The sequence below is a fragment of the Battus philenor genome, unplaced genomic scaffold (assembly GCF_028537555.1).
Source record: "Battus philenor isolate CCGP_79_NKW_IND1 unplaced genomic scaffold, ilBatPhil1.0.hap1 SCAF_4, whole genome shotgun sequence".
NCBI lineage: Eukaryota > Metazoa > Arthropoda > Insecta > Lepidoptera > Papilionidae > Battus > Battus philenor.
In genome coordinates, this window is record NW_027181704.1 from 10,976,284 (window position 1) to 11,003,486 (window position 27,203).

General features: G+C 31.5%; 2 protein-coding genes across 2 annotated transcripts in view; one reads left to right on the top strand and one right to left on the bottom strand.

Moving 5' to 3' along the window:
• The window catches only part of LOC137928711 (monocarboxylate transporter 14), a 30,017-nt gene extending 21,550 nt beyond the window's left edge, over positions 1-8,467 (bottom strand). Inside the window, exon 1 of the mRNA XM_068771657.1 lies at positions 8,157-8,467. The gene's annotated coding sequence lies outside the window, so the exon portion shown is untranslated. The remainder of the gene's footprint in view (positions 1-8,156) is intronic.
• Positions 8,468-11,630: 3,163 nt separating this feature from the next.
• Positions 11,631-26,858, top strand: LOC137928984 (uncharacterized). The gene is made up of 13 exons (XM_068771992.1): positions 11,631-11,694; positions 14,731-14,844; positions 16,183-16,309; positions 17,381-17,524; positions 17,829-19,334; positions 19,417-19,608; positions 20,168-20,309; positions 23,634-23,712; positions 24,299-24,569; positions 24,646-24,987; positions 25,067-25,660; positions 25,740-25,931; positions 26,520-26,858. Exons 2-13 carry the CDS (start codon positions 14,731-14,733, stop codon positions 26,846-26,848), a joined length of 4,032 nt encoding a protein of 1,343 aa, XP_068628093.1. The 5' UTR covers positions 11,631-11,694; the 3' UTR covers positions 26,849-26,858.
• Positions 26,859-27,203: the final 345 nt, after the last annotated feature.

The window sequence follows — 27,203 nt, forward strand, 5'->3', positions numbered from 1 at the left end:
TGACGTTTTTTTCCTTTATAAAATATTGCATAACTATATTATCAACGGAATCTAACTTAGACTTTAACCCTGCGTTGTAATAGTAGCCGTAAATACACGCTGCTATTGCAGATTGCAAAGTGTTTTTGTATAAGCCTACTATCTAATCGCTAAAATTATTCTACCGTTGCATTTCTACCCTGTTTATTTCTAAATTGAGAAGTTCATGAAAGAAAAAGTTCATAAATTTCGTATTAGAGTGAAGGATTTTTAAATGATCTATCTATCTATCTAGTGACGATCTAGCTAGATACTAGCCGTTGGAGTCGAAAGGTTCTCCAGTGGCGACCACGAACCGGGGCAGGCAGGGCAGAATCTATAGGGCAGGCCTATGCTTTGCATTGAGTATCTATGGGCTGAAAACAAGAAGAGTATTGCTCGGGAATCAACAGCTGTAGCTACTATATTAAAAATATTGTAAAAGTGACCACAACAAAAACCTTTCTCAGATGAAGGCGCGATTGGAACTCTCGTAGCTTTCGTAGTTGAAGGATGTGTATGAAATAGGCTTTTCTGGCATTCATTTCATAATGTGCACAGATGGTCACTATTAATGATGGGAACAACAATATGACTATATATATATTTATATATATATACACATACACACTAAACAATAATATATACAGTTGTAAAGAGTAAACAGTTCTTGGATTTTGATAGACGTTTTCCTGTGACATCCTAGTAGCGTACATGTAAATGACCACGTCATCGCAATTGCAACATATTTAACAAATCGATATCAATACGGTACATTCGTGTGAATCACCAATATTTATATTTTGTATCGTTCCTTTGTCTCTTTACCTCATTTATTAATTGCCCTGTGATTCACAATAAGACCCTAAAGCGGGAGTTACCTGAATTATTGAACATTAAATATCGTTATAATATGAATGTTATTCAAAGTGGAAATCATGACAATAATGCAAACACACCAAGTGTAGTTTGAAACTTCATTTAGCACTCACTGCACTGGACACGACTTTAATAGGGCAATGAACTTGTGACAGCCTGTATTGTCCATATCATTACCATGTAGAGATTAATTGTTGTTATATTCAAAGTCGTTGAAAAACGTTTCAAGTTGAGAACGCACTCGTGTTAAAAATGTGTTACAACAAAGTCATTATTGCGTAGTATACCATAGGACAATTTGAGTTTTTATTTATGGGTAGTTAAAATTATTTCTTGTATAAAAAATACGATTTTGTTCAACGTTTTTATTACAAATTTTTGTCATTGACATATGTTGTTTACCTGTTGGTATCTATTATGACCTGCAGGTTATTCTTATGGGGTGATGCTGCTGAAATCGATTTTTGCACAAAAGAAAAGCTAAGTTATGAAAATCACAACTACATAATGTCCATATATAACAACGTTGTCTATAAACATTAAACAATAACTCTTGTAAGAGAACTTTATTTATAAACACTTAGTTATTAGATAAAAAAAAACAATATACAGATTTCTTAAGAGAATAAAACCCTAACATTTAACACTTCTAACTCTTCTACATAAACTTCAATCCAGAACATTTTACTACGTAATTTTAATGACTGCAAACACATGTACAGGTAACAATATGTACTGCCTTGGAATAATCATAATCATACTCCTTAAAAAAACACGGTGTAAACATTTTTAAAGTAAATCTTGGATCCGAAGTGCTCTTAAAAGGACATTTGCGAAAGTGATCACAAAAAACCCGACATAGGTTTTTGTGGGCTCTTCTCAGGGCGCGTTTGGGACCCTCGTAAGATATTTTACGTCGGAGGATGCCATTATAGGGTCGCTCGAATTAATTCTTTCACAGATAATCAGTGTAAATAATACAAACTCAATAATAATTCAATAAATTAATATACCTTCACCGGTTATAAGGTGTCGGAGCTGGAAACGATTATGTATGCTTATAGTTCTAGCTCATGGTTTCTCAGAAACCTGGGCTAACGCACACAATATTTATTTCTCAGAATAGAAAGGCCATAAAGATCTAAGATAGCTTATGCGGACGATGGACGCAAAAGCACCCGTGACGACTTGGACTTCAGCCGTCACACGAAACGTAATCCGATTCTATCTAATGGAACCAAACATATTCACATTTATCCATTACAAATAAGAATACATGATTTAGGTAATCTCACATTCATATATACTTTTTAAATATTATTGAAACTTGTATAAATTCACAACTCCTATTTTAAATAGTTATAACAGAAATATAAACACTCAAAACATTTTGAAAGTATGTCATGATGAATCAATTATTAATATTTATTAATAACCTTATTACATCCAACGAACCACTCATCCTTCTCGCTTAATGGGATTCAGGGCAATTGAAGTGTAGGTTTACCTCAAGTGCCTTGCGAAGGCAAACGGGTACGTTTTCTTTTGTTATCACCGCCTTTGTAGAATATCAGGCTACTTGCACAATATCACGTGAACTACTGCTGACTGATAGTTTGTACGAAAATAAAACGAATTGATAATTTGCATCGTTTGAAACATATTTTAGACTCAAGATACACATAACTATGTTTAAAGTCGTGTTAGTTTTTCTTTACATTGCGATATATATCGTATCCGACATCTTAGCTGGTTGATTGTTATATTTTTTTTATAACCATAAGCTTTTATGGTGTTTGGTGGTAATAATATTGTTATATAGGTTGTAACTTAATAAAAATAGAAAAAAAAAATTAAAATTAATCTTGTATTTTATTAATCATTGCCACTAAAAAAAGTAAATGATTTTAATATACTCTGTGATCATTTTTCTATTACTATGAGTATAATCTTGACATTTCTAATTTAAATCTTTTTCTTACTTTATGGGACTATCTCGTATAACAAAGATTTGTAATTTAAGTAACAAAAGCCTTATTGGATTTCAAAGAAAAACACTTTGTATAACAAATGCAAACATGCAGGTAACTTACAAACATACACAGCACAATATAACATTATGCATGCGTTTTCACCTTTGTATTGCGTAATAAAATTAAATATTCCATACATAGCAACAGTAAGTCGTACTGCAGATTAGAGTAACATATGGCTATTCTGAGATTAAAAATCAAAAGACTTAATAACGTTTTTTTTAATCTTATAAATTTTGTTTAACGACCAGCATCAATTTACGTACAATTCATAATTAAATTTCTTTAAATAAAAAAAGACTAATATTAAATACATAATTAATTTTCACCTAATCATAGTTTATTTTTTTTTTTTTTTAATTTAAAGTATCATCGTTAAAGAAATGTGATAATTGGACATCGCCACGTGTCTTAGCTAACCCACTTTTTGGGGTTTTAAAACTTTTTAAAAATGCCATTAAAAAAATGTGATGTTTTTTCTTTAACTATCACTACAAATTATTAAATTTTTCACTTTTATGTAACCGCAAGTAACTCTTCTATAAAGAAAAAAGAATGACATTTAAACCGTGCAACATCCTACTAACCAACCGTGTCAGAAAGAAATATATATATTTTTTTTTATAATAATGTATGCCCAAAGTCAAAAACAAATAATTCTCTATCTCGTATTTTGGTGAAAAAGGGAAAAAATACATGGCTCAAGCGAAGCACATTTACTTAAAGTTGTGATAAGCATTTTGCAAATGGGCGTGTGACACTGATAACCATACCTGCTTGTGCGCGCAGGTAGAAACTCGAAAAAATAGTTTCTATTGTTATTTTATCTATCAATAACTCAACGGGACAGAGGGTTACACAGGGGACGTCTCTATCGAATAAAGAATGTGGAGTAACAAGAAATATATTTAAAGCGGCAATTGGCAGCTCACATGGCTAGTAGAACTGATGGTCGCAGTGCCTAAAGGTTCTGGAATAGTCCACGAACCCGCTAGACCGGCAACGAAAGATGTCTTATCAATGTCGTCGGAAGATACTGGTCACAGTTCCTAATCTATAGACGTGACCTATGTCTGAAAGGATGATGAACTAATTGAAGACTCCTCCATAATCTCTATATTCAAAAATAATTTATTAATAATACTGGACGCAACCAATTATTCGAAATTTAGATTAAAATATATAATTTAGTAATTATATAAATACGATTAAGAATACTTTGTACATAAAAAAATAATCGTCAAATGTCTTGCTAGCCGTAATTAGTGAATTGCTCGACTATTTCAAATATCTTTTTTTTATTTTTTCATTAACAAACGAGAAAAATTGTCACGGATAGAAAAAATGTAAAAATGACGGGGAAAATAATAAAATTAATCATTTTCTTTTTTATCACAAAAGAGTATATGGAATAAATTGATAAAATAGAGAATAATGTTATAAAAAACATATGTGGTGAAGTATTACTATGAAAATATAATTATATTAATGCACAAGTCTGATAGAATGCCAAATGGACGACTTCTCTTTAAAAATGGTCTTTGTCCGTTAAATTAAATAAAATTATTCTTTTTATTCCTTTGGACTGTCCTGACCTATAAACTTTTAACAATATGAAATCTATGGGACCAAATAGTAATTATAAATTAAATACTGATTGAATTAAAACAAATAATGCTGGGAAAAGATTATGGTATATATTATACATTTTTTTATTTTTCTTTCGAATTACTGAAGAAGAAATATCAGCTAAAAGTTACAGGAGGTAATTTACCATCCTAGATTTTTTTTATTTTATATTAAAAATAAAGCTACAGATACGACACGCTACCTACGATATACTTGTTAGCCACTGAAAGTAAGGTAATGACTAAAAAGACCCCGTAATATAACGGTGGGCGGGTCAGTTTGTAGTGCGGTCTTCTCGTTAGTTAGAATTGCATCCGCAGACAATCTAGCACTCACTTGTATCTAGGTGACTTTCTACACTTAAAACTTTACACGTCAACTTTTTAAAATGCGCTCTTCGCAAACGAGACGATTTTTAAAATTAAAAACTCTAAAAAACAACACTCGCTATCCACCTTTGCATGGCAGTTATTCTCTAAGCCAATTTATAAAGTATATTAGAGTTTTATGAAAACAAATGATAAAATAAACAATTCAAATAAATGCTTACGCTATCTTTGAGTGCTATAAAAAGAATTTATTTGTTTCACACTAAGATGACAAAATAAAACAATTCTCCGATATGTATAAAAGTATAAAAAAGATTCAGAAAAAAAGGTAAGGTCTGAATATAGAGATAACTTTAAACGGAAAATATAATATCATAAAATCGCTGTCTACGCACGGATGGGAAACTGCTGTTATGTTTTTTCATGTTATGCTATTTTTGACATTTGCGAGTTCAATTACATTTTATGTAAGTTATTTACTACTTTTGTAAGTGCAAAAAAAATTTTAAAATTATCAACTCTATTCTCTAACTATTTTGTTACAAAAACAATGTGTTTAAATTTTTGTAGACAATTTGTTTTTAAATTTAAAAAACGTAAAAGATCTTTCTTCGCTCCTATCCAAATTCGTCACAGTAAATTAAATATTTTAAGTTTAAAATAAAATTAATTACCGAAACAAATTGTGTGCAGTCGTAGATTTTAAACACCGAAAAAAAATTCTCTGGTTATTATCGAAACAAGAATAAATATTTCAATTAAGAAGTTTGTATACCTAAATTAGTACGAAATTATACGACAAAATTCTTTTGTCAACCAGTCCTCTCTATAGCAGTGTTATTATAGTGAGGGGTGGAGAGAGGATCACATAAAAATATAGCTTGGTAAACTGCTCTATAGTATATTTTAATTAACATCAATGTTTACTTTATGCATTTCGGTCTCAACGCATCGAAACCTACTGCCGATTTCATTACGTAATCATTGCACCGAAAAAAGAAAGTGTCTACGTGCACTAAAACACGAATTCACAAAATCAAACAATTTGAATATTGTCTTAAATATTTAAATGACAAAAATACGTAATTTTAAACAATGTCCATATGTACTTCATAAAAAATAGTGAACACATCAAGAAGAGAACATCTTCTACAAGCTGTGACCAGTGTGGTGCCAGTGATGACCTTGGGATCCTAGACGTGGTCGGTTACGATGGGCCTTATAAAAATCCACAAGGTAACCCAGAGAGCAATGGAAAAAGCTATACACGAAGCTTCGCTGCAAAACAAATTATGAAGGGATCCATTTGCATGACACTGGGCTGGACACAGCGGTTGTGCAATAGGGGGCTGTTGTGGTCGAAAGGGCCTCGAGTAGCGACCACGAACCGGTAGACGTGGCGTGTATAGGCTCCCATTCGGTGGATCGACGAGAAATTAAGGTCGCGAAAAGTCATTGAATGCAGATAGTACAAGACTGGTCATCATAGCGATTTTTGGGAGATCTATACCTTGCCATGGGCATCTATCTGCTTATACAATGATGTTCCATATGCAATAAATTGCAGACTTTATAACATAATTACAACTGGGTTGTTTATAAATATGTTTAAAAAAATATTGCATTTATTTATCTATAATATTGAATAAAAAACTATAAATATAGCACTGTTCAAACATTTCAATATCCCACTGAAAGTGTACTGTGTCCATCATTACAGTATTAATGATTCATTTGGGCATTGGGACAACAGAGCATTATCTCTAAATGTCACTTTTGACCCAGAATACTAAACCTTTTGTTTGACATCAGTATGAATGACATTAAAGGGTTATAAAGTAATAACAATAAAATAGTCTTTATAATTTAAAAATTGTGATTTCTATAGTTTATTTATTCTGACCTTTTTCAGCAGACAATATAATTCATACATTTATAAATTAAATTTAAATTATAATAGAAGACTCAAAATCCTAACAGACAATACAGTATTACAAAAGAGTGTAAAGAGTGCATTTGAAGTATGTGTTTGATTAATGATTTTAATAAAGATATAAAATATTAGTAAATGTAAATATGGCATACAGTATATAGTATACAGCACATACATAGGTTAAAAGTAATATAAAAAAATAATTGTAGCCAAAGTAATAAAACTCACAATACATAAAGTATAGTCAAATTAATCCAATGCATTATATTGATTTAATTTTATTATATGCATAAAATAGTTTCATTTATATTTGCCAAGTCCACAATTAGTATGCAGTTGATAATATGAGTACTAACAATTTTTGTTATAAACAAATAAAATTGGTAAGAGTAACTTCTATAAATAACATTGTCTGAATTGTTGCAGAAACTTGTTGCGGTGTATATGTGTATTAAAAAAATTAGAGTATTAATGGGTTAGATGCCAAAATACACCCACTTGTACTAGTGTTATATAAAGTACTTTGGTAACTTTATTAAACAATCATAACTACTAACCCAAAATGCAGTTTTATGTAATATAATGAAACATCCAATATGTGGCATGTATTATCATAGGTCATAATTTTAATGTCAGTTAAATTACTACATTTTTGTTTATATGATCACTAATTTTGTGTGCCAATGAGTGTCACCAACAAAAATTTAACTATTCTATGTTTTAATTTCATAAATAATGTTGAAAACTCTTGTTTCACAGAAATTATGTTAAAAAGTATCAGGCAAAATAATATTGAAAAAATCATTTTAAAGCAGTAAAAAACCACAATTAACAGTTTTCAACCTTATTACTTTAAATGACTAAATGAAACAGGCCATAAAATTTTAGTTTAAGCTAAGTTCACTAAAATCAAAAAAATCATGGCATGGACTTTGTGAAATACTGTTTGGATTTTTGGGGTCTGTAACAGTAGACAAAAAAATTGTTAATTTATGGTCAATTTTTATATTTATAATAATGAGATAAATAGGGTTATGATATAAATTCAAATATAATCATTAAATTTATTGAAAATATTTAATTTATTCCAATAAAAATTAAAGACTTCTTAAAACTTACTTGCATTAAAAATTTTGTTGTTATTGTAACAAAAATAAGTAATGTTTGATATTGTATGGTATTTGATATTAGTACTGGTAAAGATATTATCTTTCACAAAAGTACTAACCAAGCCAATATAACTTGACCTACATAAAAACAACCATAAGAATGCAGAACAATTTGAAATAACTATAGAATTTAAACATTTATTGATAATTATTCGCTTATACTTACTTTTACTAAAATTTTTCCCATAAATGAGTCGTTAACAAAATCTTGAATCTCAAAACATGGTAAAAAATCAAAAAGTTCAGAGTATGTGTACACTTTTAGTTAAAATAACAATATACATAATGTATTTAAAATGTTAACACTTATTTCAGACTTGTAGATTTAGTAAACTATTCAGAAAACAAAGGCGTACTTTTTTATTAAACACTATTTGTTTTTAAAAACTAAGTGAGAGCGACCCTCCGCGACGGTAATTGTGTACGATAACCTAAACCTTTGTTATTTCATTCGGGCTTTTGATGTTTCGCTCTCAACCACTTTGTAGCTATAGACGCTTTGACGTATATCTTCGGCTTACAGTGTTGCCATTGAAAAAAGACTGTAGACTAAATATCGTTTATTTTAAAAGTTATGCAGTGAATGAAAAAGCGAAAAAAAAAGGAATGTTATTGTTTTAACGAATTTGCACTTTTCGCAAATAAATCATATGGCTCTTATAGTACATTTTGTTAACAAGTAAAAGAGAGAGATTAGAAAAGTGTAAACAAATGCAAGATATGTTATGAAAGATATGTAATAAAGTCGATATTTTATTAAATCGTATACGTAAAAGATATATAAATAATTATTTCCTGAATTTTTATTGTTTTTTTACCATCGTCTTCTTAGTTTATGAAAAAATGTCAGGACATATAGTAAAGAAAACAGAATAACTATAATAAAGAACAGCCTAGAAAAGCCACTAGTGCGGCTTCGATATGATCATCGTCGTTGTTCCGAGAAACACCCTAAAGCATAAAGAAAAAAATAATTGAATCCAAAAACGCCACTATAAATAGATATTTTGACGTCAATGCGATATGTTGTGGATTTTTGCAAATACTATGTAGAATCGACTATCTGTTTTATTCTTTTATTTCTTTTATATATTTGTGGTTTTTTTTAATACTGTTGCATTAATTTATAATTTATTATATTATTTATACAACCTTTTAACAATTTTTGTAATTTCGGACTTACTGCATTTAGACATTCTCTACCAGTTAACCCAAGGTAGTGCAGAGATAATTTGTAGGCAGATGTCAAATGTTGTATAAAAGAAAAATCATTAAACGACATATGCTGTTCACATAAAAAACTATACTTAAGGAGATATTTATGTATATATATAATTACAAAATAAATTTAATAAGTATATAATTGAAATTATGAACTTGATTAGGAAAGCGAAATGTAATGTAACCTAAGTAAGGAATATGGTACGCAAATTTCCCACTCCCTATATCCACGAATAGGAACGTGGTCGTATTTTCATATGCTAAAAACTAGTTTATGCATCATTCTTTAGGCGATAGAGATGACGCAAGGCACTGGTTACTAAATATCAGGTGGATTGATTTTGAAATAAGATTTATAAATATCGAAAACAATAAAGGAGATAGAATGACACCATGAGGAACATCAGCACTGATATTGTACTACATCGACGAACAATCATCTTAGCGTACAGACCGCTGGCGTTCTTGAAGATAATTTGAAAATCAATCCTGTGAGGGGGAGAGGTGGGAAATAATGTATAGGAGGAAAATGTGGTAGACGGTATTGCAGGCATTCGAGAAAAATTAACCAAAGCTTTGATAGCTTTGGTTGATTTGTGAAGTGACTTTTGTTACATCCATTTCCTTCCTAATATTGACAGTCATTTTAAGTAGAGCGATAGCGGTACTATTACCCAGCCTCAACCCAGATTATAATCGACTCAACAGGTTTTTATCACAGACAAACCTGGATAATTACTTGTGGGTACAGACTTCGAGTACTTTAGATAGGAAGGGAAGAATAAAGATAAGACGATAACATGAAGAAGATGATAGGACTAAAACTTTTAGAAGCGGGATAATATACGCTTTTCGCGATAGAGAGGGAAAAACGCTTGTATTAAAAAAGAAGTTGATGATTTGGTTTATTTGCCGAGGAAGACCAAAAATTTACGTAATCATCCAACGACTTATATCATCGTAACCAACAGCATTGGATGTAATTGATAAGATAATAGTATTTATTACATCCAGAGACGTCGGAAAAAAGAATGGAATTGATCAATTACGGATAGTGGAAATCCAACCAGGTAGTCCAAAGGTCAGTTATTAGTTTCACGATCTAGTGCACCGGAGGTAGTGAAATGTTGATTAAAATCTGGATGACTTAATCTCTTAATTAATCATATTCTAGATTGTGTTCTAAAGAACTTCCAAATATTGGCAAGGGAGAAGGTAGAAATATTATCGATAATATAACGGCGTTTGTTATCGCGCGTCATTTGGTTACACCGATGTGCAAGATGTACACTTATATAAAGTCCTGTTTTCCTCCAATCATTTTTTTTTAATTTGCAAAAAGCCCGATCACTTCTTATCTCATCTCGTCTCATCACCATCTGAACACCTCTAGTAATCCATGACTTGAATTCGCTTTTTAGCTTGCCTAGTTTTCCACCTTATCGGGACTTGTGCACCCTAATTGACTCGTTGACTTTTTTAAACGTACAATAATAATATTGTTTAGAAAATAAGTCATTTTGTAATATATAGGTGATTCTTATAAAAAGTTATGTACTCGTAACATAACCCGTAGGTTTTCTCTCGAACATTTTACCAACATTTATTCCAAAAACATTTGTTAACAAAGTTGATTTTAGACTTTTTGGGAATCCCTATTCTTCATAACTTTTGAAATTCCTTATCTATGGTATTACTTCTATATTATTGATTGCAAAAATAGAAAGAATACGAATATATTTAATGAATTAAAATTAACTGATGGTTAAATTATCGCATAGAACATTGTAATAAATTTTTGCACATTCTCAATTCAAAGATTATAAAACTATCAAAGAAAATATCGGTATAATATAATAATAAAATATCAAACTATCGAAGAAAATATCGGTAAATTACTACCTCGCATCTAATTCCTAAAAATTTAATTGATAACTAATTCGCGCCAATCCTATTTCCCTCTTGACTACATTGATTTTTAAATCGCAGACAAGCTCGATTACGTCAAATCTTTTGTTTTCCAAGTAACTGGAGATCTACTAATTTTTACTTTAAGCGTCAATAACTAATATGATTCTTACTTTCTCATCGATCGTATCGAGCAATTACCTAAATTATACTATTAAAATAATTTTACTTTAGTTAAGGGCCGGGCCTAAGATACTAGGGAGCCTTTTAGTTTACTTACTGTAAACTGTTTGAGTCAGATAGTTCAACAATTATTACATATTGGAAAGTTACGCCAGCATTTATAACGTATTCATTGCAGTTAAAGTGTATAAGATATAAACAATTTATCAAGTAAAATTTAGATAAGAATCGATTTATTTTATTAAAACATAAGATAAATATAAATTACCATTAACGTAGAATGACGAATAGATTGCAGAGTACCTTTTCAGTTGTTTACTGTGCTATAAGGCGATAGGACGCGAAAAGGCTGTATTCTATAAGTGATACAATTATTAATCTACACTATTGTAGTAAGTAGTACAAATGTTTGTTTAATATTTATTATTAAAATAGCACTAAAACTAGGATCCTCCTCAATTAGGTTGTTTTAATTATGAATTTTAATACATTTAAATATCTTTGCATTCCTTATTGTTTCGTATCCTCTCCTACTGAGGACTCTCATATTTTTTGGAATTTTTTTGTTACATTATTAAGGTCTATGTTATATTTCATTTATCTAGCCCATGTTCATAGTGTATTAACGGTAACTTTATTAAATAAGAAAGGACCAATATCTAGCCACCTCCGCACATGCAGTGGTTGTCGTGCATGAAAGTGCACCGCCCGCCAGCCCGCTCGTAAATGCGCATGCGACAGACAATGCCAACTACACAACCGCCACCGTAAATTCACTCAACACGTGTTTCACCCCTCCACGGGGCATCTTCAGGAGTTGTTACACAGATTAGTGCTAAACACCGAGTGAGCTCCACCAGTTGAGTGAATTTACGGTGGCGGTTGTGTAGTTGGCATTGTCTGTCGCATGCGCATTTACGAGCGGGCTGGCGGGCGGTGCACTTTCATGCACGACAACCACTGCATATGCGGAGGTGGCTAGATATTGGTCCTTTCTTATTTAGGATGGACTTCCGCAATGTAACGCCTGAATCCATTAAATGGTAACTTTATTACTGAGGTTCATTATGCAGAAGTTCTGGACAGTTCGTAGTGTGCACTGCAGAACCTAAGTCCCCAGTGACAATTAGTTCTTTGCTTTACTTCAACTTGCCAGTTCTCTGAGCTCTATCGGTTAATTTCGTTCGTCTACGGATCTCTGGAGGAAAGCGACTGTGAGCCTATGATGCCCGAAGTGAAAAATCACATTTCATAATTATTAAGAACAAACTTCTTTCTCTGCCTTTCATTTTACTACTACTACAATTAGCGTTTACAAGATATCCCATAAATCAACGTCAACCCATAATCGAGAGTAAAGCTATATAGCGGCTAACGCCCTAAAAATTATTCAAAAAAATATATTTATTGTTTCAACATAATCCATTGAAGTAACATGTTGTTGGATGCTATAATTTTGAGAATATCGTTTGCCAAAAAAATCATTTTATTTCAACAAGAAAGTAGAAAGTCATTTGGAATCAATAATTTTAAAAATATGTGACCAAGCTTTTTTAATTAATTTTGGCGTTTTTTCCCGCCCTAGTTCACGATTTTGGCCTGACCTTGTTTAATGTAAATACCTTTGTATGGTGGATTAGAAATGAATATGTATATAATTAATAGAATGGTAATTCAAGCATTTACACAAGTTTTAAACAAAAATGAATACTTATAATCAACCATTATCTTTGCACCTGTCGCTATAACTGCAATTACAGATACAAATGATACATAGAGATTATTTATTTATGATTAGATAATGCTTGTCAATTGATATTTGTTTGCTACTTGGACACCGCTGTGTTGTCTTTTGCGTTTAGACGTTTAAATGCACAAATATGAGGAATATATAGACCTTACAATATTTTGTAGTGACTATAAAAAAGAAGCTAATTTTCTAAAATTATACTACATTAGTAAAAAGTTTAGTAATCCTAAAAAGTATAAATTCAATTTGAACAATTTTATTTTGACTGTCATTTGTGCAATACTTAACGAAATAATATTACCGTGTTGTTTTCGTAGTGACCCAATATTAAACCGACTATAACCTTTTGTGAGTTATTGTAAATGATAACCCGGATCGAATAATGAATTTACTAACGTAACATTTAAATGTGTTACCTATATATACCAATTTACTTATATATTATTGTTTGTCTTAATCGGTTTTACATGTATTTATTAAAAAGAACATGACACAGTGAATTATGATAAGATTCAATTATGCATATATTGATAAAAAAGTGTAAATACAAATATTTTTTGCCCCATTTTCATTTGACTTTTTAAGCTGTATTGAATCTAACATAACCAGAACAAAGTCTGTTAATTACTATCCAAGGTCATGAAATGGAATGAAAGATCATTACTTTATTTTTATAGATGTGCTTGAAAACCACTCTTTGATTGTCGGATAAATGGGTTCACATCGAATTATTACAGCTTTATTTTTTATCTGTGGATTTAAGAAATTGCTAAATTTATTACGATGAATGTTTAATACAAATAATTCTACAGCCAACGTGTGTTACGAATCATTACTTAGAGTGACTCTGAAATGTGGTTTATCATTCCGGGTCTCATCGGCGACACTGCAGTGGATCAACAAGGAGTAGGCGATACTCTGGATTTATCCAAGCGACCGAATTGTAAATGCGCTTAGCTCCGCGAATAGGGAAGTCGAAGTCGCAGTATGTATACCATATCGCGCAGGAGTAATGGTTGATGGGGCCCATTCTGCAGTGGCAAAGAAGGATCAACAAGCGCAGCGTAGCACAAACACCAACAAGTTGGACAGGCTAACAATTTAGGGTCGTCAAAACCAACTGGATATGGCCGCTATCAATCGGTCCTATTGGAAATCTTTGAGCCAGCCCTATTCATTTGATAATGAAATGCACAAAGCTTATTAAGAAACTGTAAATTGTGTATAAAATTTAGTGTTACAATAAATTAATAAATAAATATTAGTAACATTCTTGTTCATGCATCATCAATATATAACACAACTGTCCCTATCGTAGATTTGTCATGACACTCAAACCGGTATATTGTATAGATTATAATTCATGTAAACATATGTGATACACAGTCGACGTCTTTGCATTTACTGCAACGCAGTAATGATTTCTTACTCTTTGCAATAACGTACTAACCCTACACGCAGTGGATACAAAAGTACATACATTCAGTTCAATGAGATTGTGTACAGTGACATATACAAGTTATCAGTTCTATTTGTAACATTTTTATTAATTTGATCGTCACTCATTCATAACCACTGCTATTAATTGGCTGCGCGACTTTAGTTAGTGATATATTTGATAAGTAAAATTTTATTTCGCTTTAAAGATTAATATACAGGCGTAGTTTAAAATTTTTAGATGATGGTGAAATCAAAGAATGAATCAAAATCAAAAGTTAAAAAGGATGGTGATTTTATACCTCCTGATGGCGGTTGGGGTTGGATGATTGTGTTAGCGGCGGGTTTTTCTAATGTGAGTATTATCCGCAAATTAACTTCCATTATTTAGTAGTAAACTTATATAAAAAGTTTTATTATTAAAGTAAATATATTTTAATATTGAATTCTATTCTAAAATTTCGTATTTATTTATCTATAAATGTAAATAGGAACGCCGACAGTAAAAAATAATATAGCCTTAGTTTTGTATAACGTAATACCAGAGTTGAACATTTTTGTTTGTTGTTGGCGTTCCCAGTCCTGGTTAAAGATATGCTAGCAATAGCCCAGAAAAAAACCTATTAAACTGTTATCTAAATAATAATATAACATGACACAATTTTTTTTGGTATAATTGTTACTTTGATATTTTAAGAACTAAAAAAGTAAATGACAAACCAGTTAAAATAAATAATTAGAATATAGTCCATGGAAAATTTAGTTCTTCCACCATAATTAAGAGATTTTATTAATGACATTTTGTACTTATAAATGCTGTGTGAACGGAAAATTTAACGGTAATAAATTCAACTACGAAGGTTTCGCATTACATTCTTATTGCACTATAACGATCAGCGAGATAATAAAGGCAATGACTTGTTATTGCAAACATCGCCAGTTGAAGTGACAAATCTCTGTACACCACAAGTCCAATTTTGTTATACATTTTATTATTAATGTAAAATTAAAGGCTTGCACGATTAAAAGAAGTTGTAACATTATTGAGGTTCAGTGAATCAATATCAGAGAATTTAAACAAAATCATTTATCATCATCATGCAAAGCAAATCACAAACACAAATAAAATATTTATTATATTAATTAAAAGGTACAATTTAATGTACATGTGGTCATATATTAAATAAGTAAAGCGCCTAGTAATATTTAATAACAAAATTGCTTAAACTCAGATAGTGAGATTTTAGTCGTCTTACATTTGAAGTTATCAATAAAGTATAATACAAGGTAATTGTAAATAGTAGTGGCTCTGAAATATGTAACATCAATTTTTTTTTATTTTGAAATGCGGCTAGCCTATCACATTTCAAATAATAATAAATCCTAATTTTGAAATTGCTTTTTATTTACTATGTTATCATTACTTTATTTATTATCTCTGAAACAGTAGATCTGAAGTGTAAAGTCTTTAAATACAATTATTAGGTTTAAGCAAAGTATGTAGTTGACCAAAATTTTTTTAGATTAAATATGCGATTAATATTGACCTATGATTTTCTATTTATCAAAATTGTGATCGTGTCAAAGTCCAAATGTATTTCTAACGTTAAGATTATCTATGCATTATGCCATGTTTCTAAGTTTGGAAATTAAATTTAAATGAAGTAAAATATCTACGGTTTTTACTTTTCAGCTCTTCGCTTTGCCCATGTTGCAACAGTTCGGGCTATTATTCCGGGACAAGTTTACGAGCCTCGGCATTAGCAGCTCGGAGACCACGACCATAATCAACATGAACTCCGCCCTGACCTCTTGCGTCGGTGCGTGACGCGCCTCGCATGGTAACTCATTGATACCATACCGGCCAATTCAAAAATTTTATGCTTTTCCGCATACTTAAAAAGTATGACATTTGTTATTTATAATAATAATAAAAAAATATTCCCTTTATGGTATAGAAATGGGTGTCAGAATCAAAATAAAAATTACCGTTTACTTACAAAACACTACACTGTGCACAGCTTAGGTAAAAATAAAGATTTAGTTACACAAAATTGAAACCAGTCTGGGCAATAACATAGTCTAAAAAAACATTAATTTAAAATGAAACTGCTATTTAATGTATTTCATGAACATTCTGCGCATATGTACCGCAATTTTATTTATTTCCCTCGTGAACTAAGGTGTTAACTGATTTGATGTAAAGTGATTAATTTTATTTATATACCGAGATCAGCAAGTTGTTACTATTTGTATATCGCTATCGGTTTTCTTTAAACCGCCTTATGAGTTCCTACTAGCAACATTTTCGTAAGTGTACTAAACTTTATATGATAATCTTGAGTAAGTAATATTAAGAAAATCACTGTTAATGTCATCTGTTACATAATAATGTATTTTAGCTACGATTTTGAAAGTAGTATGTAATTGCGAAAAAGTAATACATTTTACAATTACATATAATTAGTTTTGTAAATAAATTGAGGAAGACACTTAGTGCCTAGAACAGACGGCCGCTAGTAACGGCTTTAACATTCTATAGTAGAGGTAACGGACCTGCAAAATGCCCCCCTGCAAGGACAGGCGAAATTGTGCGGGTTGTCGAAGCACGCAATATCTCTCAATATCCATCAGATTCTATTGGAAATCTATAGTAAAAGCCCATGTCTAGCAGAGGACATTTTACAGTTGAAAGTATAATAATGATAATAGTGATGATGATTAGAACTATCAATAATTCGTTACTTGTAATAAGAAAATATATTTTTTCATATTTTGATGTTCAAATTTTCTTTAAACCTATTTCTAACAAAAATTATTCAAAAAATCGGAACAGCAATGAACAGAGAATAAATTAGAAATAAAACCATAAAATATAACGTTGTTTCCAGGTTTAGCCAATGGACCTGTGTTCAAAACATTTAGTTATCGTCAAGTGTCACTCACGGGTGCCGTAGTCGTCTTCATATCATTGGTTCTTACAACCTTTTCATACAATTTTATGACGTACTTGCTGTCATTTTCAATACTTTATGGTAAGTTTATTTTTATGTATCATATATCACTGTCATGTTCTTGTTGTTATGTTAACTAACGATTTATCATAGAGACGGTATGGTCTTAATCAAAACTCGAGCTTCTTTACTGAATATCACATACGTACTTTTTGAATTTTAGATGCAAGGATATGTCAGGGGTTTCATTTTACCATAAACAAGGGACATAAAACTCATCTGCTTTTTAAACTCCATAGTTATAACTCTATATCACTTAGAACAATAAAAAAATCATATACACCTTTAATGTATATTTTAAAGGTTTAATTGTTTATTGACTTAGGTGTTGGATATGGAATAAGCAGCTCAGCAAATGCTCTTGCTTTAAACACTTATTGGAAGAAAAGAAGGCGACTGGCAACCGGTTTATCATGGACAACAACAGGAATGGGACCTATGCTATGGCCACATATAATCACTGGCCTATTTGCACTTTTCGGTGAAACTGGAGCAATTTTCATTATTAGTGGACTTTCATTACACGCAATAGCCTTCGCACTTTTATTACAACCTGTTGAGTGGCATTCCAAATTACCTAAGGAACAGGACGAAGAAAAACTATTACCACCTAATCTTATTACTGATCAGAAAAAACCAGAAGTTGATGGTTATTTCAGCCAAGTATCAAAATTTAAAAATTTCAGTGTATTTTCAAGTCAGTATCTTTATAACGAGGATGACCCTGTTACCCCGGGATATGAAATTACGGATCCAGGAGTGCCAATGATGTTAAGAGCTAATGATGGGTATTTTAGTCAATCCAGGCAATCCAAGAGCCGAATTTCATCAAGAGATGCATCTAATCGAAACTCGCGTCTTAATTCAAAAAAACCCTCAATGTCTAATTTACTGGAAAATCGATCCCGGAAGTCATCCACTTTATATCTCAATGAATCTAAAAAAAACTCATCGGCTAATTTAGGCGCGCTAGCTCAGGAGCGAGATCAATTAAAACCGAAACGAAAAACGTCCATTAATTTGGACAGCCAAATACCTGAATCAGAAATTGAAGATTGTCCTACACTTAAGGCTCCCCAGGATTTAAAAGCTGAGGAAAAAGCTGTTGTGCAGAACATTGATCCATTAGAAGCGAAATACATTGCCGATAAAGCTGAAAAAAATTTTGTTGGTAAAAGTAAAAGTATAAAGTCCTTCAAAATGGATGGTCAGTATGGAGAAAAGTATAATAAAGACAATCAAAGTAATGTATCCTTAAAAAATCAAGATGATAATGAAGAGAAAAAATATTTAAAAGATAATCACAGCAATCAATCATACCGCACAAGGCACCGAAGGAAATCTAATAATTTTAATTACGAAAACGAGGTTCTTAAGCAAGCGTCATTAAAATTGGAACAATATTTGAAAGAACATGAAGATAAAACAGAAACAGATAAATTTAAACTAATCATAAATAGCCCATTAGAGAATAATACTTTTGACGAGAAAAAGGAGATCCAAAAAGAAGAAGAAATAGAGGAAGAACTAACTTTTTGGGAAAAAGTAGCACTTTTCTTCGATTTAGATCTTTTAAAAGATCTTACTTTTATAAATTTGATGTTGGGCATTACATTAGCCAATTTTAATGAACTCAACTTCTCAATACTTACTCCGTTTATCCTCGGAGATTTTGGTTTGACAAAACCACAGGTGGCTTTCTTTATGTCACTATTAGCTGGAGTTGATCTATGCGTTAGATTTTGCATTCCGTTTATTGCGGGAAAAATTGGATGGGATAATAATTCCTTTTTCCTCTTTGGAGTTTTATCAATGGCCTTTGGAAGAGTCGGTAAATATTTAACATTTTATAAACAAATTTGAGAAAATGTTTGTGTTCTTCGCCTTTCTGTTTTAACGTAATTTTTATTTAGTTTTAGCATATTGGCAAAATTACTCTGTGGTGTTACTGGTAGCCGTAATAATAGGATTTGGAAAAGGGCTTCGAACCGTATTCATGGCTCTAGTTATACCGACCCATGTGCCGTTACACAAGTTGCCGGGTGCGACAGGCATTCAATTGCTCACTTCTGGAATAGTGTACCTAACAATGGGACCAATCGTAGGTAAGAGGTTATTAAATTACATAAGAATTAAAGAACACCACTGAGAACTTCTGTTTGACTATCTGGGTTAAGGTCCAACTTTGCAGGCATAAATCATTAACAATCAACATACATGATAGTAGATGTGAATATATTTGATTTTAAAGCTGCAGTATTTTAACTATTCTCATAGTATTTTAACTAATTAAAAGAGATTTTGGCTTGTTTTGAGGGAAGACTATTGGTCCTAAATATTTGAAGTAATTAAACAGTTTACACAGTTTTTTTAATATTTTTTTTTTGTGGTTTTCTTAATTGCCTTGTTGACACGACGATACTTTTTTCTTAAATAGATTTAACAATGGCAATAATTCACAAGTTTGGTGATATTATAGTGTAAAAACTCATTAATATTTTATTTTATTCCTTCATTTTTTTGGCATTTTTAAGTTCTAGGTTAAAGTAAGCTAAGTTAAAGCCAAAATCTCATTTTGTTTATTTCAATTTTGCCAAGCTGGTTTAAATGCATAAGAACATCAAAAGCAAACTAAAATCTAAACAATTTATTATTTATTTTTAGGGTGGATAAAGGACAATACATCAACAGCAGTAACGCTGCACTGTTTGAATATATTTACCTGGCTAACAGCTATCTCATGGGGCCTAGAAAAGTACATCACGATGAAGCGACAGATTAATATGAAGGAGGATGTCATTAAGGCGTAATTAATATAATTGTTAATCTAAAAACTATTGAAAAGACAAATAGATAAGATGTTTTCTAGTGTAATTTAAGTCGTTAATACTATCTGTTAGATTTAGTCGAACTCAAAACATATTAATTAGTCGGTGTCAAGTTTTAGTGCGGTGGAGGTCAAGCAAAATGTTACACCGGGTTGCTATTTTATTTGTAAATGTTTCGTTCATACGAGCTCGTGAAAAATGCTTGATCTATGTTTAGTTTTGTGATAGTTTCTAGAGATTAAACATTAGGAAACAGGTAGTTTGCTTGTGCCAAATAAATTAAATACACGTGACTAGATATGTATTGTGATGTTATAATGTTAACCCTTGTTGTAAGAGACACATAAATCAATTCTTTAGTTTTCATTGTTTTATTTTTCAAAAATCTATAAAGTGTTATTTTATATTTTTTATTCATTTAACTGGTTACTAAGGACCTCATAAACAATGTGATTATTACACGATCGGTTTTATGGATTCATATGCTTTATTATATCTTTTGATCAAACACATATTGGTATCGATGAATATTTTTATAATTTTGTTACTAAACTAGAAATGATACGAAAATTTACAGCGTAACAGTAATTATATCAAAAAGGCAGGTAGCCAAATAGTGAAATAAATAATGTACGATGTCCCAAAAACCACTAAACATGAATTTAAAAAATTGAATACAAAAATATTGTCGTTTTTAAGGAAATCATGTTGCCTTAAATTTATTTCATAACCGTACTGTCTTTAAAAAACTTTATAGAAACTTTTTTAATTTCTTCGGATTGTTTTTTTTTTAACCTAATACTAATTTGTCTATGATGTCTTTATAAAAGCTAGTCCTTTAAACTATTTGTCTCGTAATATTATTTATTTGCCAGCTACACATTTTAGAAATCGTAACCCTAAATTGTTAGTTTGGTGTAAGATTTCCACAGCTGCTTATTTTCATAAACATCATAAATGAAAGCTATGGTAGGTTCTACTATAGTTTAAAAAAGAGAGCTCATTTTAAATAAACATCTTACGCTGACACTGCGGAAGTCGTCGATAACTACTATGTATTTATAAATTAATAGTTTCCGAACGATGTCAATTGTTACATCCGAAAATACGTACGAGACTAATTTGACTCATAAAGGAAATTTTTATTTCCTCCATTTCGTACAACATTCTTTTTTAATCACCGTCACAGTAAATAAGCAATTATTTGCTAACATTATTTGTGTTAAAGATTAATTTAATCAAGAACAGTAACCGTAACGCTGTAATTATGAATGCATCTTTTCGTAAAAATCAGCTAATGATGCGTTTACATGTATTATCTCCCTTATTCCTGCTATAAGGGATACTATTATGGTTGAAAAATATGAAGGATTCGGGTCCAATAATCGGGCCATGAACTATATATAGAAACCATGTCTGAAAATATTATTATTACTGTAAAAGTTCTTGTAAGTTATTGAGAATTTGATAAAGAAGGATTTCGGATTTTATAAAATTATTACGTATCTTTCAAAAGTAAATGCTTATGTAAACGCATCTTTAAATTTCTTTATGGTTGTTAGCGCTCACGACTAATATCAGTGCCTTTCACTTGCTTACTAGAGCCCTTAAACCTAAAATAAGTTTTTTAATGGTCCCCGCCATTGGGCGTCTCTCGTATTTCACTTGTCATTCAATAAATATTTTTATTTTAATATTCTTCTTTCTTAAGGTGGAACTTTTTTAAGGTGGAACCTTAATATCATCCATTAGTTCTTCTTTTGTTCGTCACAAATTCTTGCATTCCATTTCATACTTTGTATTTTTTTCGTACCGCGCTTTACTTACGTCACGTTCCTTCAACGAGTAACTACAGGTGGTACATTTTGTTTATTTGGTTTATTTTTATTTATTTGCTTTATTATAGAAAATATTCATTCATTTCTTAACACTATATCACAGTTCTTATAGAATTGAGTAGCAGTAAGTTGCACCATCTTTTGTTTCAAATTATCAGGAACAAAGACGATAAGCGCGAAATTTTCTTCCTCATACGCCAGCGTTGCGATGAAATGAGCATTATAATATGAAGTGTATTTTCTATTAGTTTCATCATTATATATTATAAGTACAAAGTTGTTAAACAAAAAAAAATATTTATGTAAAACAAATTTGCTACATTACTAAATTAAAACCGATGGTGTAGCATCAAAAAATATATCGCGTATAAATGTTAGTGATATACAAAAGTTTTTAAGAACCAAATCCGTTGAGCGATTTCATATTTCTCAGATTAACTTGAGTATCTAAATAATGCGGATCCGCACATTTATCGTAACATGCAACGAATACTTCAAGTATTACATGATAAATATTTATTTATTACACCGCCAATGTCAAATATTACAGAACTACATCAAACAAAGTCGTCTAGGCAACACTTGTGTATGACCTGAATAATCGATTTTGCAATCTAAAATTATTATTAATAATCAATAGTGTCGTCAATCTCACCTTACATAACCTTTAATTTTGATAAAAGTAATCCAATACGTGATCGTTTTATCACGAGATATACATTAGAATTACGAATACAATATGTTTAATATTCGTTTTATGTACACCACATTAAATCCGATAAAATATCAAAAACTACATGCAGCAGTTATGATAAAATAGATAAATTATTACCCAAACAAGTTTTTAATTGACTAAAATAGCATCACAAGTGTCACATCTAACAATATTTTTCTAAGATATTCTTGTACTGATTTTCATTACAAACTCATAACTGTTGTCTTTCCGTTATTTTCCATTAAAATGTAATTAAAGACACGGAAGTAAATGAATCAATTAAAAATCAATTCAAGGCTATTAAATAAATTTGAAAAGACGTTCTAAAAGTTGAATAAAAAAATGCTATGTCTTAGTAAGATACAACAAAAGTAAATATTATTTTGAGCCAATTAAAGCCAACGAATGATAACAGTGAGCATATTAAAGTCAAACCGATAAGAGGTATAGAAATGTCCGTAGTTGTATGAGTTTACTAGTCACATTGTTACGTAGCAGACGAGCACAGTTGAAGCCACGTTGAAACGCTTTCAATTCGGAACGATGATATTACCGGTTAATTCAACAGGCTAACTGTCAAGGACCGTAAACAACAATAGTTCGTTTTAAACTGTGCCAACCAGTGATAAAAAAGACAAAAGTGTTTTAAGTTAATATAGACGTTAAAATTTAAATAATGTGTATTCATTGTTCATTAAAAGTATGACTTCATTCAAAACATTAAAAAATATATTAAATTGCATTCAATGACCCTCAAAGATGACTACTAAAGTTCCACCCGATGGTGGGTATGGATGGGTGATAACATTTGCTTATGCCCTAAATAATGTAAGTATACTACTGACAAACAGTTTTTTTAGCATGGTATTTATGGAGGACTATATGAAGCAGTGTGTAGGCCCCCTGTAGATGTACTAACGACATATAGTTAAGGTCGCGGGAATCCACTGGATGCGGGCAGTGCAAGACCGGTCATTTTGGCATTCTTTAGAGACGGCACACGCCTTGCAGTGGGCATCTATCTGCTGATATGATAATATTTTTTCTCGTATCAATATCTACTCCCCTCTTTTTTTGAACACATATTACAGGTTCGGCTGATGCCGCTAGACTTCTATGATTAATCCAATTAAAGTCATTTATTCGTCACTTATTGTAGAAAGTAGGTTATCTCATTCGGCATTTAACAAACGCACATAAGTTTATTATAATAGTTTTAAAAAGTAAAACTAAATTAACTCATGAGAAATAACTGTAAAAGCCAAATTCGCCAGTTATGATGTGCAAAACGTAAATATCTATCATTATCGTTTAGTTAAGTAACCGTATTTTTTTTATCGCAGAGTGAGATGGACTATCTAAAATTCTTATTATCAAAAAGTACTTACTTTTATTCTACAATAATTATTTTCAGGTGGTAGTGCTTCCCCTGATTGCGGGCTTTGGCCTAATATTTCAAGAGGCGTTTGAAGAAACTGGTTTGACAGCAACACAGGGTACTTTAATCATTACTCTTAACCATGGCTTCGGTATGCTCCTTTCGCTTTTTGGAGGTCCTGTTCTACGAAGATGGGGTTACAGAAAGGTAGCTGTTTTTGGGGCATTGATGATATCTTCCGGGCTTATTCTGACTTCGTTTGCAAACAGCTTTTGGGTCTTCATCTTATCATACAGTATTATCAATTGTAAGTAAACTGAAGACACTTCATTCTCTCGGAGAAAATTACAAGCAAAATTTTACGTTCATATTTTTCATTACAGCTATGGGAGTTGCAGCAGTGATGGCAGCCTTTACGTTAGCGTTAAATTCATTTTTCCGAGAAAAGAGAGGGAGAGCAATAGGTGCAGGAATGTCTATAACAGGCTTAGGATCAATTTTAATGCCTATGGTAATGAGCGCTTTAATGTATGCGTATGGTTGGCGTTATGCAGTGCTTATTTTGGGAGCAATATGCCTCCATTCACTCTCAGCCGCCTTTTTACTGAGGCCGGCAAAGTGGTATTTAAAAGATCCTCCAAGTTCTGAGGAATTGTCACCATTGAATACAGAGCATAGTATAGAATTAATAAATGGCAGTATCACGACTTCGTCCAAACAAACAAGTAAATGCCGTTTTTAAATTAAAATAAATTTATCTTTATGAAATTTTTTTATAAAATAAACTCTTCCAAAACATTTCAGATGATCGATCTCTAGTAAAATTAAATGATCTTGCAGAAAAGGACGCGCACTATCCAAAAAGCTTATCAATGAGATCTTTAATGAGCACCACTAACATACAAACTAGAAATGCTGTTTCACATCCAGACCTAAGCAATAAACGACCAGATCCTCCTTTATTGGAATCACGATGCAAATGGTGGGAATCTCAAGAAATTAATTTGGGAAGTTCTATCAATATTTTCTACGAAGAAGATAATATAAAAGCGAAGTTAGAAGAAAACCATATCAAAGAAAAAGAAGAACCAAAAAGCATCTCAAGCAAACTCATAGATTTTTTTGATTTAACTTTATTAAGTGACCCAATTTTTATCAATATTATGTTTGGTCTTTCGATAGCTGCTTGTGTAGAAACAAATTTTTCTTTATTGCTTCCAATAATTTTGAAAGACATGTTGAATTTTGAGACATCGGATATCGCAAAAATTATGGCTGTGATTGGATTTTCTGATACGTTGTTCCGATTTGTATCACCTTTTATTGGAGAATGGTGTCATAAACCTCCGAGAGTAATGTACTTAGTCAGTTTGGTTATTATCATCATTATTCGTAGCTGTAAGTATTCATATTTAAAGTTCTTTAGCGCTTACAAGGTCAAGGAAATTCTAATTATGTATTATCATAAATCTTTCAGTAATGCTATTCACTACATCGTTTATTGGTATGCTGTTTGTGGCGCTAGCTATAGGTATAACTAAAGGTGTGCGAACTGTTTATATGAACATCATAATACCAAGTTATGTACCTTTGGAGAGATTACCTTTCGCTTCAGGTATTCAAATGTTCTTCAATGGAATCGTCATCATCACCGTTGGATCATTACTCGGTATTTATACCTATTTTATTTATATAATTGTTATCATTATAATGTCTGCTAAAATACGCGGGTTTCCTTCATACTGCCTGCAATCCGAGAGTTCTCGTGACTTTGACTATGTCGTCGATTCACCTAGTGGAAGCGCTACCCACACTGCGTCTACTGGCACGTGGTCGCCACTAGAGAGCCTTTCGACTCCAACAGCCATCAGTTGCATGAGCGATGAGTTCCACACACTACCATTCCTTATGAGCAATTTCGTAGAGCTACATCGGCGACCTTGCATCTTCTGCAAATTTCCTCATTTCTGATCCGGTCTTATATTCTCTTCTTGGATAGTATAGGACTATATTTTACGTAAAAAATAATATTTGTTGCAGTAATTTTCGTGGTTTATTTTATACATTAAACAAATACTAGTACTTACCATACAAAGGTTTTAAAAGGCATTGTCTATAAGAACCGTAATTCAATTATTTTACTTTAACATGCATACTATAAACTTTTGGTACACATATATAGCACACAAAACAGTCACACTAACCCACAAATATATTTACAAATTCAATATTTTTTTAACAGTAGTCGTTGTATCAGTTAGTAGACGCCCACTGCCTGGCCTTTTCGCTCTTAGATATCTTTGGGGGTATATGCCACAATCGCCATGTTTGGCAGGCGAGTTGACCATCACAGTATGGTATTATGGTACGCAGAGAACGCCTCTGCTCTCTCTCTGGAAACTCGTTTGTGAGCAGAGGCAATTCTGTATAATTAATACAAAAACTGTGATTTATATAATTCTTGTATTCCAAGAATCGAACCGTGGTTTCACTCCTCACCACTGGGCTAACACTGTTCTAGAATTTCTTTACAGTCATTCATTAAGCCATAATTTATTAATATCCATTTGTTACATTGTCTGTTAGTCAAACAATTCCTGAGTTTACTTACTCATACAACGATAATTAACTGCTGTGCTGATAGCGAGTATTATTCTTTGCTTTTTACTAATAATTTACTTTCATAATTAATTATTCAAGTTATTACATTGCTTTTAATATTTGTCATGTTCAAATGGTTTATTTGTGTAGATTTCCCAAATATAGCCAAATGCTATACATAAACAGGTTTTTCATTTTATTTTTCAGGACGTATACGGGAAGCGTCGGGCACTTACAGATTACCGATAGTTGTACTCAATTTGGTTACATTCATCACCGTTGTGTTCTGGAGCATCGAATTTTTATACTTTAAAATTAGAAAAAGAACCTCCAAAGAAAC